Source organism: Jaculus jaculus, chromosome 1, assembly GCF_020740685.1.
Source record: "Jaculus jaculus isolate mJacJac1 chromosome 1, mJacJac1.mat.Y.cur, whole genome shotgun sequence".
In the NCBI taxonomy this organism is placed as follows: Eukaryota; Metazoa; Chordata; class Mammalia; order Rodentia; family Dipodidae; genus Jaculus; species Jaculus jaculus.
The window spans coordinates 81308978-81324229 of NC_059102.1; the positions used below are offsets into that span (position 1 = coordinate 81308978).

The window sequence follows — 15252 nt, forward strand, 5'->3', positions numbered from 1 at the left end:
GAAATAATTGCCATAAAATTAGGTGTCATTATGTCTCAGGAAAAAAAACAGGAACACTTTCCAGGTGTATAAGACATTATCTTTCTAGCTCATTAGCAAGTATGATTTGCATTGAAAGAAATGCTTATAGTTTAAGTGTTCAAAGTAATATTAAGAATCACCATTCAACAGTTTATGATATTGTCCTAAATGATAATACTTAGAAATTAAAATAAACCAAAAATGGAATAAACCTACCCACACCAAATGGCTATAACTTAACATAAATAGCCATTTACAACATTGTTGTGTTGTGTTTATGTTTATCACGACAAATGGAAACAAATGTGAAAAGCTTTGTAGTTATTTAAACAAACTGAATAGCATTTGTAAAGAATGCAGCATGATGCAGCCCTACCATTTGGCAGATTTTCTAACTGAATGAATAATTATTACCTTAACAATAAGCAAATGAATAATTAAAAACTGCAGATGTGAAGATAACTGCTTACAGTAAGAACTACTAAGTTCATTCCTTACAGTGACTCCAGACCACAGTGACACCTGTCCTGACAACAGAAAGGACCAGTGAGATAAATCTGTTTACGTGTGTTTGGTAACACAGAAAAGTGATGCTCCCTTTACTGATCTTACCTACAGCATTTGCTACTTACCCTCATTCATTTAAACATTAATATCTTAAACTCGTCATTTTATAAGTGAAACTCCAATGTAATTTGTATGCAATATCACATATTTTATTTCTCAGACAATACCTTTAATTGCCCTCACAACTGTCAGCATTTTTCTTTCAAAGGCAAACAACCCTAAACACCAGTCAGCAGAGGTCAAAGGGAATCAGCATGACAAGGTTTCAGGGGCTGTTACATTCAGAAGTGGAGTCTCAAAACTCCAGAATGATATAAAACATTTCCTACATAGTAGAAACTATCCTCAAACTCATGTTGCTCCTGCCTCAGTCTCTGAAGGGCATGGATTTTAAGCATGCACTACCATGTCCAGCTTCCTATTTTTGAAGACTATTTTACCTATGATGAGTGAGGCTGAAATGGGTTATTGGTTTTTTGGCACCCAGGATCTACACGGTAGAGTGACTGTGAGACAACAATCATGAAAACAGTTGTAAGTAAACAAAATTGACTCTGAGAATTTAATGTCTAATGAGATGTACATAAAGACATAATTATGAGAATACATAAAAATGAAATTCTGTCTGATGAATACATTTAGAGAAAATGAAAGTGTTCAGCTTTTGAAGGGACTCTACTACAGATCACAGACCTTTCATGTAATATCCTTTTAGTAATTTGCATATTTTATAATTATAATGAATACTAGTGACTAATCATTTAGACACCTATGGTGACAAATAAATCCTACGTTCATGTATTTTCAACAGACTTCAAGTCTTCATTAAGCACAGAGGCAGGAATTTTTTAGTATACCTCAGTGTTAATAGAAGCAAATAAACCTTGTAAACAAATCTGAGATTTCAAATGTTGACATCTGCTCATATAGAAAACTTGGTCCTTGTACATTAGACTCCAAGTTGAGCACTGTTTGGGAAAGCCTACCTTGCCCTTTGTGTTTGCTTACCCTCGGTCTGTTTATTATGCTCTGTACCATAAACACTACAGGGTTGCCTGCTTTCCGAATGGCTTCCACAGCTTGTTCATGGCTTGCATCTCTGAGGTCCATTCCATCCACCTGCAATGGAAGGCCTCAGCTTAACATTTCAAGAAGCTATAGAGCAAAAGAACAATTTGGGATTAGGAATTTTAAGTCTCCATAATCAGGCTCCTGGATAATATGTTTCACTATAAAAAATAAACGGGACTACTTGTGAAGACACTGCATGACTTTTCATTTGTCCAACAGACTTGTGGTACAGATTTCTATCTACAGTGTCCATCTCCAGTGACCAACTGGAATAATAATCACTGAGAACGAAGGCTCTGCATCTACATTCTGTACATTGCTCAGTTGTTTCCTTGAGTGTATAAATCAACATCAGTAAAGAAGTCATACAGGGGACTTTCTAGCAGCACCATATTTAAGAAAGTCATTGTGCTAATTTTCTTGTAATTCATTATCAAGTGATTTAGAAATGAGCAATTCTTTGTATAGTTCTCTACATGTAGGAAAACCAAGTAAAAACAAAATAGTGACGTACAGAAAAATCATATTATTGAAGGATAATCTGCAAAAGAATCTTTGCAGTAGACATGTCAGGAGCAGGAAACCAAGAAATTGTACTCATTTGTTAGTAACTCTTACATAAGCAGTTGCAAATGGATGCCATTATATAACCTTTTATTTTAACCAGGGCTTGCCTGGATGATGGTCACTCAGCATAAGCAGTGTATGATCAAGAAGGAAAATACACAAAAGGCCAAATGCTAAGCCTGTTGGCAAACTGTAGATACTATTATCATTTTTATCATCTCCAAGCATCAAGTGAAGTGTATGCAATTCTTGTGAAGAAAACCAGCAATTACATCCTGGCATAGAGTTATATACATTTAGTCAAAAGCTTCCCTCAGGTTGATACTTCAGTAACGTATTTTTCAGTGCATACTAAAAATGGATTCTAGCATTCTAATAAACAAGTCATATTTATATTTACTGTATGTTTATGATATTGCCATGCATCCTTGCTCAAGAATACATAATCCACACATATTCACTGAGATTTTGAGTGCAAGTATGGGGTAAAATCCCCAGGATCATAAAGGTCCACAACTTTCTATTACCAGAAAAGTCCCTGCATATAAGGTATTGGAAATCACCACAACCTGCATACAGGTAGTTTAAAGCAACAGCAAAAAGTTCTTTCTTTTCAATTTGAAAGATATGTTTTAATTCTTAATATAGTTAAACAACATTTTGGGGGCAAACGATGACCAATCATGCATAAAGTATAATTATCTTGATAAACATACATTTATATAAATATTAATCAATAATAAACATTCTATTTCATGGTGAAGTCACCTAAACTTAAACTTCTTAGCAACAAACTAAAATTGAAATGTTTAGGTGAAACTCTAATTACAGGTTCCTTTAAAGGGGGCTAATATATCATCTAACAAAAGATAGGATCCTATCTTATCCTTATTCCTTATAGACAGACAGATGGGAAAGAAAAGGATGTAGCATCTGCTACATTTCTCACTGCTCTGAAGCGACCTGGTTACTTCCCAAGTCTGTCCCTCTGGTCAGCCAGATACGGGATCTTGTCACATCTAGCTGTTGGAAGGCAACAATTGCTATAGGAGTATGAGTCATTTAATGCACACATATACTGTGTGTAGAATCTACTTATGATAGCGTACTTTGAATTAGAGATGGCATACAGTTTGACTACATACATACTTCGCTCTCACACATAACAAAATACGCATGCATGGGCACACACAGAGCCTTGGTGGTAAAGAGGTACAGTGCTCAGAAGAAGCTTAGTCTGGAGCGAGAGGAAAGTATTTCTATGAAATTAATCAAAGCATAAGCAATGAAGATTTTACCAAAAAAGACTTGTTTGGAGCAACCCTACCTAACAAAGTTTACATACACTGCAATGGTAATAAAATATTTCTTGAAAAAAAATAAACTATTTCTTGAAATAAGATCTTATTGGAGAACTTAATTATGAGATGCATATTTTCTTTGTGTCTACATAATTTTAAATATTTCAGTTTTCTAAGTAATTTTCTTTGTTCTTTCAACCAGCTATTTTACTTTGGGGCCAGTGCTTTTAAAACTGATGGGCTATAGCTCCTAACATCAGTCTTTACATCAAGGCATATAATCTACCATCATATATATACAAGACGACTGTGGATGAAAATATGCAAGAAGGAAATGCTTTAACCACAAATACATTGACTCTAAAAAGAGCAGAAAAGGTAAAGCTTAAATAGAAAGCTCACTGGAGATACCTCTACTATTCTGTCTCCAGGTTTCAAAGTTCCATTTTTGCCAGCTGGACTATCTTCAAGAACATGCTTGATGAAAATGCCCCTCATCACTTCACCATTGCTCAGGCGACTCCCCATCCCGCGACCACCAACGATGCTGATGCCCAAGGACTTGCTTGGTTCTCTCCAAAGTTCAACTCTACAAAAAAATAAAATTGTAAACTCTCAGAAGCAGACATAGAGGAAAGCTTCTTGAAGCTGGTGATGTCTTCTTACAGATGACACAGAAGGCAATCCAAGAAAATACAGACATGCTGATATTTGATTACAAAAAGACCAAACAAGTGGTGAAAATATAGACAAGGGCTTGAATTAACAGTTAGCTAAAGAGTCATAAATTTCTTGTGAATACATGAAAAGATGCTTATTATCTGTAAAGATATCAGTATCCAATAAAATACAAAAAAGCAGAAAATGATAAGTATTTGTGAGGATGGAGATAAATCAAAACACTGAACACTGTTGGTGGAATGTGAAAGAGAAAAATCCATTATGGAAAATTAAAAATATAATTATCATATGGCAATCCCTTTCTGTGTGTATAACCGAAAGAATTTAATGCAAGGTCTTGGGATGTTTTCTACACCAAAATCATAGACACATTCTTCACAACAGGTAAAAGGTAGAGGCAATGCAAATGTCCATCAAAAAGAATGGTAAATTAAATGACATGTGACTTAATAAAATACTATCTAGTCTTAAAAAGGAAGAAAATTCTGAAACATGTTTCAACATGGTAAATGGAAGACACTATGCTACATGAAACAGGTCAGCTAAATGAAGTAAGAAATAAATGTCAGAGAAGTCGCTCATATGCCATCCCAAGAAGAGGCAAATTCACAGAGACTGAACATAGACTGGTGGTTGCTTAGGAGATGTAAGATATACAGAGTTATTGTTTATTGCACACAATTTCAACATTTTAATGTTCCATTTTCTGTAGATGGACGGTGCTGATAGTTATATAGTACAAGCGCTTAATGCTTCTGAATTAGCCTAACCTTAAAAAATTTTGGCTCTGTCCTGCAACTCCGAGTACCAGAAATTGGTGCTGCTTATATTGAGCTGTTGACCAGAGGGACCAATGAGGTCCCCAAAACAAAACAGGCATCTATCCAAGAACTTGATTACCTACCTGAGGTAAAAGGTAAGACCCTATTGCTGAAGACACCATATGCTGCCTACACAGAACATGGAAAGACCTGTCTGGAACTTGGAAGAGATCCAGTTCCCAGACAGCCCATCTAGTGCTGGAAAGTACTACATTAGCTACTAGGGGAAAGTAGCCAACAACAGCATGAGCAAGCAGGGGTCTAAGCTACTTAGAAACAACCATCCAAACAAGAAGTACACACCAATGTAAGGGTGGCAGACAGCCTTAGTGGGTAACCAGTGGCTTTCTGATTGGCGAAACAATCTGCTCAGTGGAAAGGAACAAATTTTTGGAACTGGGGACCAGATCTGAATCCTATGGAGACAAAGATTATGCTTAAAGAGGGCCTACATCCACAAAAATCCCCTTAAATTAATAATGCTTATCCAATTTAACCTATGCTGACTTTACTCTCTTCTGGAGAAACTGTTTTTCCTTTTTCCGACGGTAGTGAGACCTGAGGAGATAAACCACCCCTTACATTTCAGTCAATGCTCCCCAAAAATGTGAAATAATATTTTAAAACACAATGGTATACTAACTGAATAGCTCTTTAAATACTTTGAAAACTATGTACGTTGTAAGACCTGATAAGTACACATGTATCGATGGGGTGATTTGGTTATAGTTATGTATTGTATAGGATTAGATACTACTCTTTTATTGATGTGGTGACTTGGTATAGCTATGTATTCTGTAGTATCTCATGACCCCTTATATACTGATGCAGTGGATTTGGAGTAAGACCTTACACTCCAAAGGCCTTACTAGATCAGCGTGAGCATTACATACTACATTAGCTTAATACTCCAGACAAAGTGATCAGGAAATTCAGCTACTACCAAACAGATGGTAGCAAAATCCAGGGAAATACTTTCGCATTCTCTGTAGGAGAAGCTTGCCTCTGTTGGAGTGTTTTTTGCCAAAACAGACCCAGGCGCTAACAGTCAGTGCAGGCAGAGCAGTGGTGGAAAACATCCTACATGATCTGCTCCACCCACAACCTCTCCACACTCCCTAGACTGTGCTGTGCTCTCTGCATTCCACCACAGTCTATCTCCTCACAGTTCCCTAAGCTCCTTTGATATGCTACTTACTGCCTTAGGGCCTCCTGCCTCTGCCTCTAAGGCATTTCCTCTGTTTACAAAGTGGACACCACCCGGAGAATATCCTCAGGGTAAGAACAGGAGGTCTAGAAAGAAACACTCTGCAGTACAGGTTCAGTTCACAGTGTTTTCTGCTCTCTTGGGGGAGGGGGGAGGAGTGGCCTATGAGCAGCAACCCTAGATTCAAGCGGTATACTTCTGTCACAGAATTACATGACATGAAGCAACTTACTCAGACTCTGTCTTTCTTAGCTCAGCTGTGATTTGGACCCAGTACAGTGTCTACATCAGAGAGCTGCATGAGGGTTAAATTACTTAACATATATAATTGGTAAACAAATGTTTTGCAACATAGGAAACACTCAATAACCTTCTGTGATGATATGATGATGATGATGACAATTTATGCAAAAATGGAAGCAGGCATAATAGTCAATCCATATGACAAATGAACAATAGAGTACATCACTTCACTGATCCTATTTTACCTATATCCTGTTTATTAAGATAACACTTTTATCTGTTGACAAAACACATTAAAATATGATTATGTGTAATGTGACAAAAAGAATACTCATATCCTTAAAACAAAGTAGCCACCTTAAGATAAAATTATATACATGAGCTGGGCGTGGTAGTCCAGGACTTTAATCCCAGCACTCGGGAGGCAGAGGTAGGAGGATCACCATGAGTTCAAGGCCACCCTGAGACTCCATAGTGAATTATAATTCAGCCTGGGCCAGAGTGAGACCCTACTTCAAAAAACCAAATAAATAAATAAAGTATAACATATTATATGATATATGTAAATATCAGCTTCACATCAACTAAAACCACATATAAATCTATAAGCTAGTTATTTACTTCTGGATACAAACCCTAGATAAAATTTCATAACACCCATATAAAGAAACACATACTTATTGCAAGCAACTATTACAATAACAAATAATCAATAGCCACTCAAATATTAGTCTGACAACTGATAAACAATGATATATTCAACTACTGAAATGTAACACAACTAAATAGAATGGATTCCATTTTGGGAATCAAGTACCTCTACAACATAGGATTGAGAAAAAAAAATGAAGTAAGATGGAAATGATGTAAATAAATTCTTGTGCTAAAATAACAAAAATCACATGCCTATTTTAGAATCTTTAACACTTTGCTGAAATGTATCCCTGCTGTCAATACAACATTAATCTTAGTTCATGTCTGTGGTGGTTCCTGTATAAAATGTCCTCAGTAGACCCATGTTTTAAATGCTTAATGCCCAGCTGGTAGAGCTGTTTGGGAAGGCTGCAGAACCTTTGGGAAAGTTCTTGCTTTGAGCCTTGCTGAAGGAAGTGTGTCCCTGGGGTCAGGCCTTAAAGTGATATAACCTAGCTCCAAGATTGTCTCACTCTTTCTTGGTAAAGATGTGGTGATACCACCTTCCTGCTCCTGCCCTGCTGAAACTTCTTCTTGAAAGCCGTAAGCCGGAGAAAAAAACCCCAAAAAACAAAAAAAAACTTTCCTTCTTTAAGCTGCTTCTGGTTACAAGAAAGTAATGTCCTGTCACATTTACAATTCTGTGAAGCATGAGCTAATTTCCTAGATTTGGTTTGTATGCTATATGTCTTCATCAGAAACTAAGTTCTTTCCCCTAAGACAGCTCCCTGCTTTTCTAACCAATCATAAGGCAGACTGTTCTGTTCAAAAACAATTGTATAAGATTCTGACGTTTTCCTTATGAAAGGTATCACCACCCTGAGAGCGACTTAGGCTAATATGAAGATCAAACCTGAGTGGAAAAGCCTAAGAACTTTTGAGTCCTGAATGTTCTTCTTTGCTATGTTATGAGAACGTTATCATTCTTATGTCCAACATCGCCTTTTTCCTTATTTACCAGTGATAGGTATCCTGTCCTCATACACAGGTCTGAGTATGGACTGACACTGCCAGGAGCCATGCTAAGCTCTGTTGGTACATTACTCATTGACTCTTCCCCTAAACTTAAAATGTTCTATAATTAAATGAAGAACTTATAAATTTAAAACAAAAAAAACGACTTAATCCTAGAAAGTGTCAAAGTCAGGATTCACATACAAGTGTCACTGGGTAAAGACATTTTACATGTTGTCTTTTAAAAAGCACTTTTCATCTAATTGTTATTAAAAGTAACTTATATTTTGATCCTATAATTACTTATATTCCAGCAAAATTCAAATTTATCTGCAACCACTTGCTAACAAATAATTGTATCTAATATATTTCTTCTTTCATCTACAAATAAATAAGACACTATACACCTTATAATAGATTTTTTGTCATTAAGTCTAATATATATGTCTGTTCACAATGTGAATGGTAAAAGACAGCAGTAAACATACTTCCTAAACAAACTAGCAATGGAAGAAAAATTAAAAACATGTTAGATGCTTGTAAATGTTTAGTTTCTCTGAAAATGACATGAAATATGATGGCTTATGTTCATTTGTGAACAGGCAAAATCATCAGAGTATATTTCATTTTTTGTTTATACATGTAACAAATATCAGTGTTTACTAAGTGTAAGGCACCCAAGTAGTGGTTAATTTTAGAGCTGTTAGGGGTTGTCAGTAATTACTGGCAGTACCTCATATTGTGCTTGTACATTATAGAGACAGGATTCATGTCTTATAGTTCCCTATAATTCACAAAATCAGCTTTCTGGATGGATCCACATTCAAGACTCAATAAATTCTTATTAAGCTTGGTTTTCTGCACCATGCACATGCAGGATACACAGTGACAAATCTGAGCACATTCAAACAAAATCTTCTCTATCACATGGGAATGCAACAAAGCTCGCGGCACAGGCTTTCTCTGTCTCACCGTCGTACACGCACATCTTCAAGGTATATATTTCAGTAGCTAGTTTCTACAAATATTAGCTAAAATTTATGTCAACATTTGGTTAAGACAAAACTCTTCAGAAGTTACTATCCATTCTACCTATGTATGCATGCATTTCTTGAGCTCATTTCATTCGTCTCCATTACAAGCTAGATCCTTGCATGTGAGTTAGCTTAAATGCCTCCACTGCACACATGAAGACATGAATGGAGGGTTTAGAATATTAAACAACCTGTTCATTGTTACAATTTGAAAGTCACAGCCTAGGACCCAGCATACTACCTCTTTTTAAACATGGGTACATAGGAACATACAAGCATGCATCTTGAAACATGCTGGAGGAGTAGAGCACAGAAGTGGTCCTCACCGCCTGGGCTGATTCCAGCTGCTATATGCTGCATTCTGCAGCTCACTCTCTTCTCCCTCTCCTTCTTCTCGTTCTGGAAGTTCAGGAATGTCTCTGCTTAAGGAGATACACAATGAGTATTATGAGCAATAGTGCCTCATACAACTTAACTGCTGGTGAAATCCACTATGTGGGGCTGATTTGAATTTTCACTGTGTCTGACCTGTGAGTATATGGCATGTTTACAGCAGAGGGCAAACAAAAGCAAAACACACAACACAAGACCTCACACTGGAATCACCCACCACACATTAGTGTGGAGATACAGCTGATCACATATCCTTGTCTAGTCTGATTCCTGAGAAATGTGAGAATAAAGAAGTGGAAAAGGAAGAAGACTACTACAAGACTGTTCGGCAGATATTCCCTGAATTCCTACCATGCACAAAATATTAGAGGTACTATATGTGTCATAAGTGTGCATGGCCTTGCTCTCTACATAGAAGTATTAAGTACTTAATCAAGCCCTATCAAGTATGTCATATTTACTTCCTAAGTATGGCCCACAAGATCCCTTCAACTTCTGAAAAAGGATGGAAAGTCCTTCTCGTCCAACTCTAGTCCATCTAGAGGCCCCACACAGAAGTTTCTGTAGGAAGCAATTTACAATACCCCTGGGTGCCAGGGAACCTTTCCATATTCACAGTAGTGCAGATTTTACAAAATGATGAGCACATAACAAAATGTCCTCAGTAAGTTAACTGTAAATAAAACTATATGATAATAACTGTATCAATAGTTATTTTGTTTCTCTAAAAATATATTTTTTTAATTTTTTATTTATTTATTTGAGAGCAACAGACACAGAGAAAAAGACAGATAGAGGGGAGAGAGAGAATGGGCGCGCCAGGGCTTCCAGCCTCTGCAAACGAACTCCAGATGCGTGCGCCCGCTTGTGCATCTGGCTAACGTGGGACCTGGGGAACCGAGCCTCGAACCGGGGTCCTTAGGCTTCACAGGCAAGCGCTTAACCGCTAAGCCATCTCTCCAGCCCTCTAAAAATATTTTTTGCCCTATTAATGATGTACAAAAGATAGCAATAGTTTTATAGTGATCATGGCAGGTAATTCACTGGTTTTCTAAAGAAGCATCCACACAACCCTCTTAAAACAGAGATGTGTATTAAGAAAACATATTTGAGAAGTATTTTGACATTGCTGAGGTCTAAACCTCATAATGTGGCAGGACTGTTGGGAATATTCAAACATTTCCCAAATTTTTAGTTCATTTCCTTAAGTAATTGAGGGGGAAGAGGAGAATATGTTTAAGAGTTTTAGAAGAAAGAAATAAGTTATATGGTTCTTATCCTGATTTGATATTCAAATTCTTTTTGCAATCCTTTAAATTAATTTTATTTTATACAATGACTATGAGATAGTCTTCAAACAAGTTAACAAATATGGAAATTATGGTTTTATCAAATCTGTTATTCTGAATTGAAGCACTGAAAATATTTAACATATGCAGGGTCATAAAGAATATGTTCTTTCTGATGTTATTTAGCTAATATTCTTTTTAACTCTCGAACTTTCCCCCAATTTCTTGCTATTTGAAAGTGTTTTGATTGTTTTTGCATATAAAATTATCTCCTATTATAACCATCACTAATTATTATGGCATTTTAATCTTACAAAACACACACATGTAACTCAACTATTAGAATGTTTATGTACAAAGCATAAAAGCTTTTCACACTGAGATTTATCTAGACATTTAGAATGAATATTATCTATTTTAAACATTTTACTGACAGGCTGCATACATATACACAATATATCATGATCATAACACCCTCCCACCAGCTTCCTTTCTCCTCCCATCCCGCATACCCCTCCCACTAGCATGCAAGTTCTTTTTTTATAATGAGCAGTCTCGTTTACTCAGTGTACTAGACTTACTGCTTTTCTCACCTGCCAGTGTATGAAGAAAAAAGGTCCAGGGCCATTACTCCTCCAGGTTGCTGACCAAAACTAAGTCTGAACTCCTCTAAATGTTCTGCAGGCACATAAGTAATTCTGGGGAGAAAAAAAGTCCATGAAAGCAAAGGGAACTGAGTTTTGCCTCTTATGAAAGCTTAAAAATATAGAAAATACAGTAAAATGCATTATGCTGCCTTTATTTCTACTTTTTACACTCACTATCAGCATACTCAGCAGATGCTCAAAATTCAAGAAGCAAAAGGATTCCACAGGCAAACACAACTGAAGGGGTGAAGGTAGTGTTATTTATATTACCAACTGAGTAATTTTGGAAATTAGGACACAGTCAAAATCTTTAGAGCTGGGGACGTAGCTCAGTGACTGACAAAGCACCTGTCTAGCATGTGAAAAGCACTGGGTTTGATAGTGTGTACTATAAAAATAAATGAATGAACAAATAAGCAAGTGAATGTCAGTAAATAAATGAGGCAGGAGACATGGCTCTGTGTTAGAGTATTTGCTTACAATGTTCAATGCCCTAAGTTCAATACTTAGTACGATTAAATAAATAAATATCAATAACATTAGTTTTGTCCAAAGGTATTTGGGTTCCCTAGCAGAAACAAAATAAGTATATTCTTTTAAACAGCAAAAATCAAAATTACTTAACGCTTATATGTAATATAGAGTTATGGGCATTAATAAGCATCATCAGGGGCTGGAGGGATGGCTTAGTGGTTAAGGCACTTGCCTGAGAATCCTAAGAACCCAGGTTCGATTCCCCAGGACCCACATAAGCCAGATGCTCAAGGTGGCACATGTGTCTTGAGTTTGTTTGCATTGGCTAGAGGCTCTGGCACACCCATTCTCTTTCCCTCCCTCCCTCCCTCCCTCCCTCTCTCTCTCTCTTTCTCAAATAAATAAATAAATAAAATATTTAAAAAATAAGCATCATCAGTAATTAGGTTTGTTCTATTGGACTGTAAATTCTCAAACCTGGAACATGAAATTAAACCATTTAAGTTTATGGAAAGACTAATCATGTAGCAACTTCTTATATGCTCAGTTTATTTTTTTTTTAAAGAAAGTCAGTACTGTACCATTTATAAGTTGAACATGTAGCAACTGAGTGCTTTATATGTGGCAGCCACTATACTAGATGTGGAATATAGTCATAATGTTTATTTAGAAAACAACATCTGAAAATCCAAATTGATTTCTTCCTATGAGACTGCCTTCACAGATGATACAATGTTAAGTGGGCTATCACAGATCCTGACCCACAGTAAGGCCAATTTGTCACATTTGTATAACTAAGGAAAAAGTATGCATAAAACACATAAATATGCAAATCATGAAGAATATTAAACCATCTACCAATGATGTGTCCATTAAGATAATGAATCCACAAGACTTGGCAGTGAAGGGCAAGGATACGAGGATTATACTTTAGTATGTTGTAAGAAAATAACAATTATACTGATTACATGATTTCTGAAGTTAGGGAAGGGATATATACTTCCAGATATGCTGATATTTCTATAAAAACATATTGATTCTTCCATTTCTCCAAAGTGGGGTCATTTGGATTTCAGTGTGATGGGAGGCAAACATTACTGTAGAACCTCCACCCCTCAGCCACAAGTATGTCACCTTTTATGAGGGACCATAAGCTGAGCAACACTACACAAATGCAAGGCTGATTCTCACACACTGCTTCCAACAGAACATTCAAATCCTGTGGGAATCTCTTTATGACACTGACTGAGGACGAAAACCAGCAGAAAAACAATACTGGGAGATGTGTGACTAGAGAGGGTAAAAAATTATATTTGGTTGTGGCCCAATTTAATTTAATCATGTACAAAAAGTTTTAAGGTGTTATAAAAATATCAAAATATAAATTTGCGATACCCGTTCAAATTTCATGAGTTAAAATCCTAATGCAATTTTTCAATATAATAAGAAAAATAGACTTAGTCTTAATCCCCAGTAGTTGACACAGAGTTCCTGTATCTCTGGGGGTTATGTAACCAAGGTGTCTTTCTTCTAATAAGGTAACCCTTGGTGCCCTGTGAAAGTATCCAGAAAGAATCAAATGTGGTGAGAAGCCTAGAATTTCCGGGGGGGGGGGGTGGGGCTGGAGGTTTAGTTAACAGTCAACCAATTAATTTCCATGAGCTTCTCTATGAAGCTCTCAATGGCAAGGGTTGGGGGTTTCTGGGTTGGTGAGCAGACATAGATGCCAGAGGTGGCCCACCAACAGTCCACAAGGAGAGCAGCTTCTGCACTAAGGACTCTCTGGAACATGCTCTATGGGCCACTTCATTTTAACTCTTTTAAATAAACCAGGATGAGAAAGGAAAATTGTTTCTGCATGTTCTGTGAAACATTCCAGCAAATTATTAAACCTGAAGAGGTAGTGGGAATCCGTAATTCAAAGGTGTCTGACTGTGGTGGTTTGAATGTAAAGTGTCCTCCTCAGCCTCATGTGATTGTGATTATGCCTCATACTTAATACTCAGATGTTGGATCCTTGGCAGGGGGAAGCTTGTTGAAGACAGTATATCACTGGGGGTAGATCTTAGGACTTAAGAGTTCATCTCTCCTTCCAGGCACTAGCTAGCACACTCTCTTTCCTCCCTACTGCTGTGGAGATGTGATGCCCAGCTGTCTACTTTTGCCATGCTTTCCCCACCAAGATGGAAGTTCCCCTTGAAACTGTGCAAGAAATAAACCTTTTCCTTCTATAAACTGCTTCTAGTTAGGTGTTTTGTCCTGGCAATGAGAAGGTAACTGCGACGTGGTTAAAATAATAATAATAAGAAGAAGACAGGTGTAGGGCTTGTGATTAGCCCTTGAAGCAATGGGCTATCATAGACTCTGAGTACCTCATCTAAGGAGTCTATTAACTTCAAGTAGTTGGGATGGCAAATGAAATGAATGTTTAAAAAAATTAAAAGTTTTGGCCAGAGAGTTCAGAAATGGATGTTGTAGAAAAATCCCATCCATATATGAGGTGTAATAGTGTTACGGAAAAATACAGAACTGTTTATGCATAATATATAATATAAATAGACTTAAGGATAACTCACATGATCATTTCAATAGATGAAGAATGGTCTGAGTCTATCTGCCTCTTTCTCTCTCTTTCTCAAATAAATAAGTAAAGAAAATGCAACATCTCTTCATGATCAAAATACTGGACGGAATAGGGATAAAGGATTATACCTCAACATAATAAGTATATATACAGCAGCATAATAAGTATATATAAAGCCCGTATCACACTAAATGGGAGAAAACCTGAAGCATTCCCACAAAGGTCTTCAACAAGACAGGTGTGTGTACTTTCCCCATTGCAACTTAACTTAGTAGAAGTCTTAGCTTAAGCAATAAGACAAGAAAGAAAATGTAAACAAATTAGAAAGTAAGAAGTCAAGCTAGCCTTATTTGTGGTTCTTCTGTCTCCATTCCCACAGTGCAAGGGTTACAGCTGTGTGCAGCCACAGCTACTTTTCATGTGGATGCTGGGGCTGGAACGCAGGTTCTCTCACTTGCCCCGCTTGCCCAGCAAGGGCTCTTACGCAGCGAGCATCCCCCACCCCTGACTGCACTTCACACAAAGTATCATAAAACCTAAAATTTCATAACATTTCAGAAAACTTGTATTTTGCTAGCTTTTTGGGGAAACCAATGTAAAGAAAGCCTTAAGTAAAAAAAATGGACAAAGATATGACACAAAAGCAGTGATAATACCAATAAGCATAACATTTCTAGTCTTCTCCCCCCTACTGGCTTAAAAAGG

The 15252-nt window shown here is 36.9% G+C and overlaps 1 protein-coding gene across 10 annotated transcripts in view; it reads right to left on the reverse strand.

Moving 5' to 3' along the window:
- Mpdz (multiple PDZ domain crumbs cell polarity complex component) overlaps positions 1-15252 on the reverse strand; it is a 143520-nt gene that overhangs the window by 41075 nt on the left and 87193 nt on the right. For 5 of the 10 annotated variants that reach the window (XM_045145903.1, XM_045145896.1, XM_045145891.1 and 2 more), the window contains exons 22-25: positions 11436-11540; positions 9487-9579; positions 3939-4116; positions 1597-1707 (exon numbers count right to left, since the gene is read on the reverse strand). In XM_045145903.1, the coding sequence (XP_045001838.1) occupies positions 1597-1707; positions 3939-4116; positions 9487-9579; positions 11436-11540 (487 nt within the window). Of the gene's footprint in view, positions 1-1596; positions 1708-3938; positions 4117-9486; positions 9583-11435; positions 11541-15252 lie in introns of all 10 variants that reach the window. The other 5 variants (XM_045145872.1, XM_045145886.1, XM_045145866.1 and 2 more) reach the window with 1 other exon arrangement.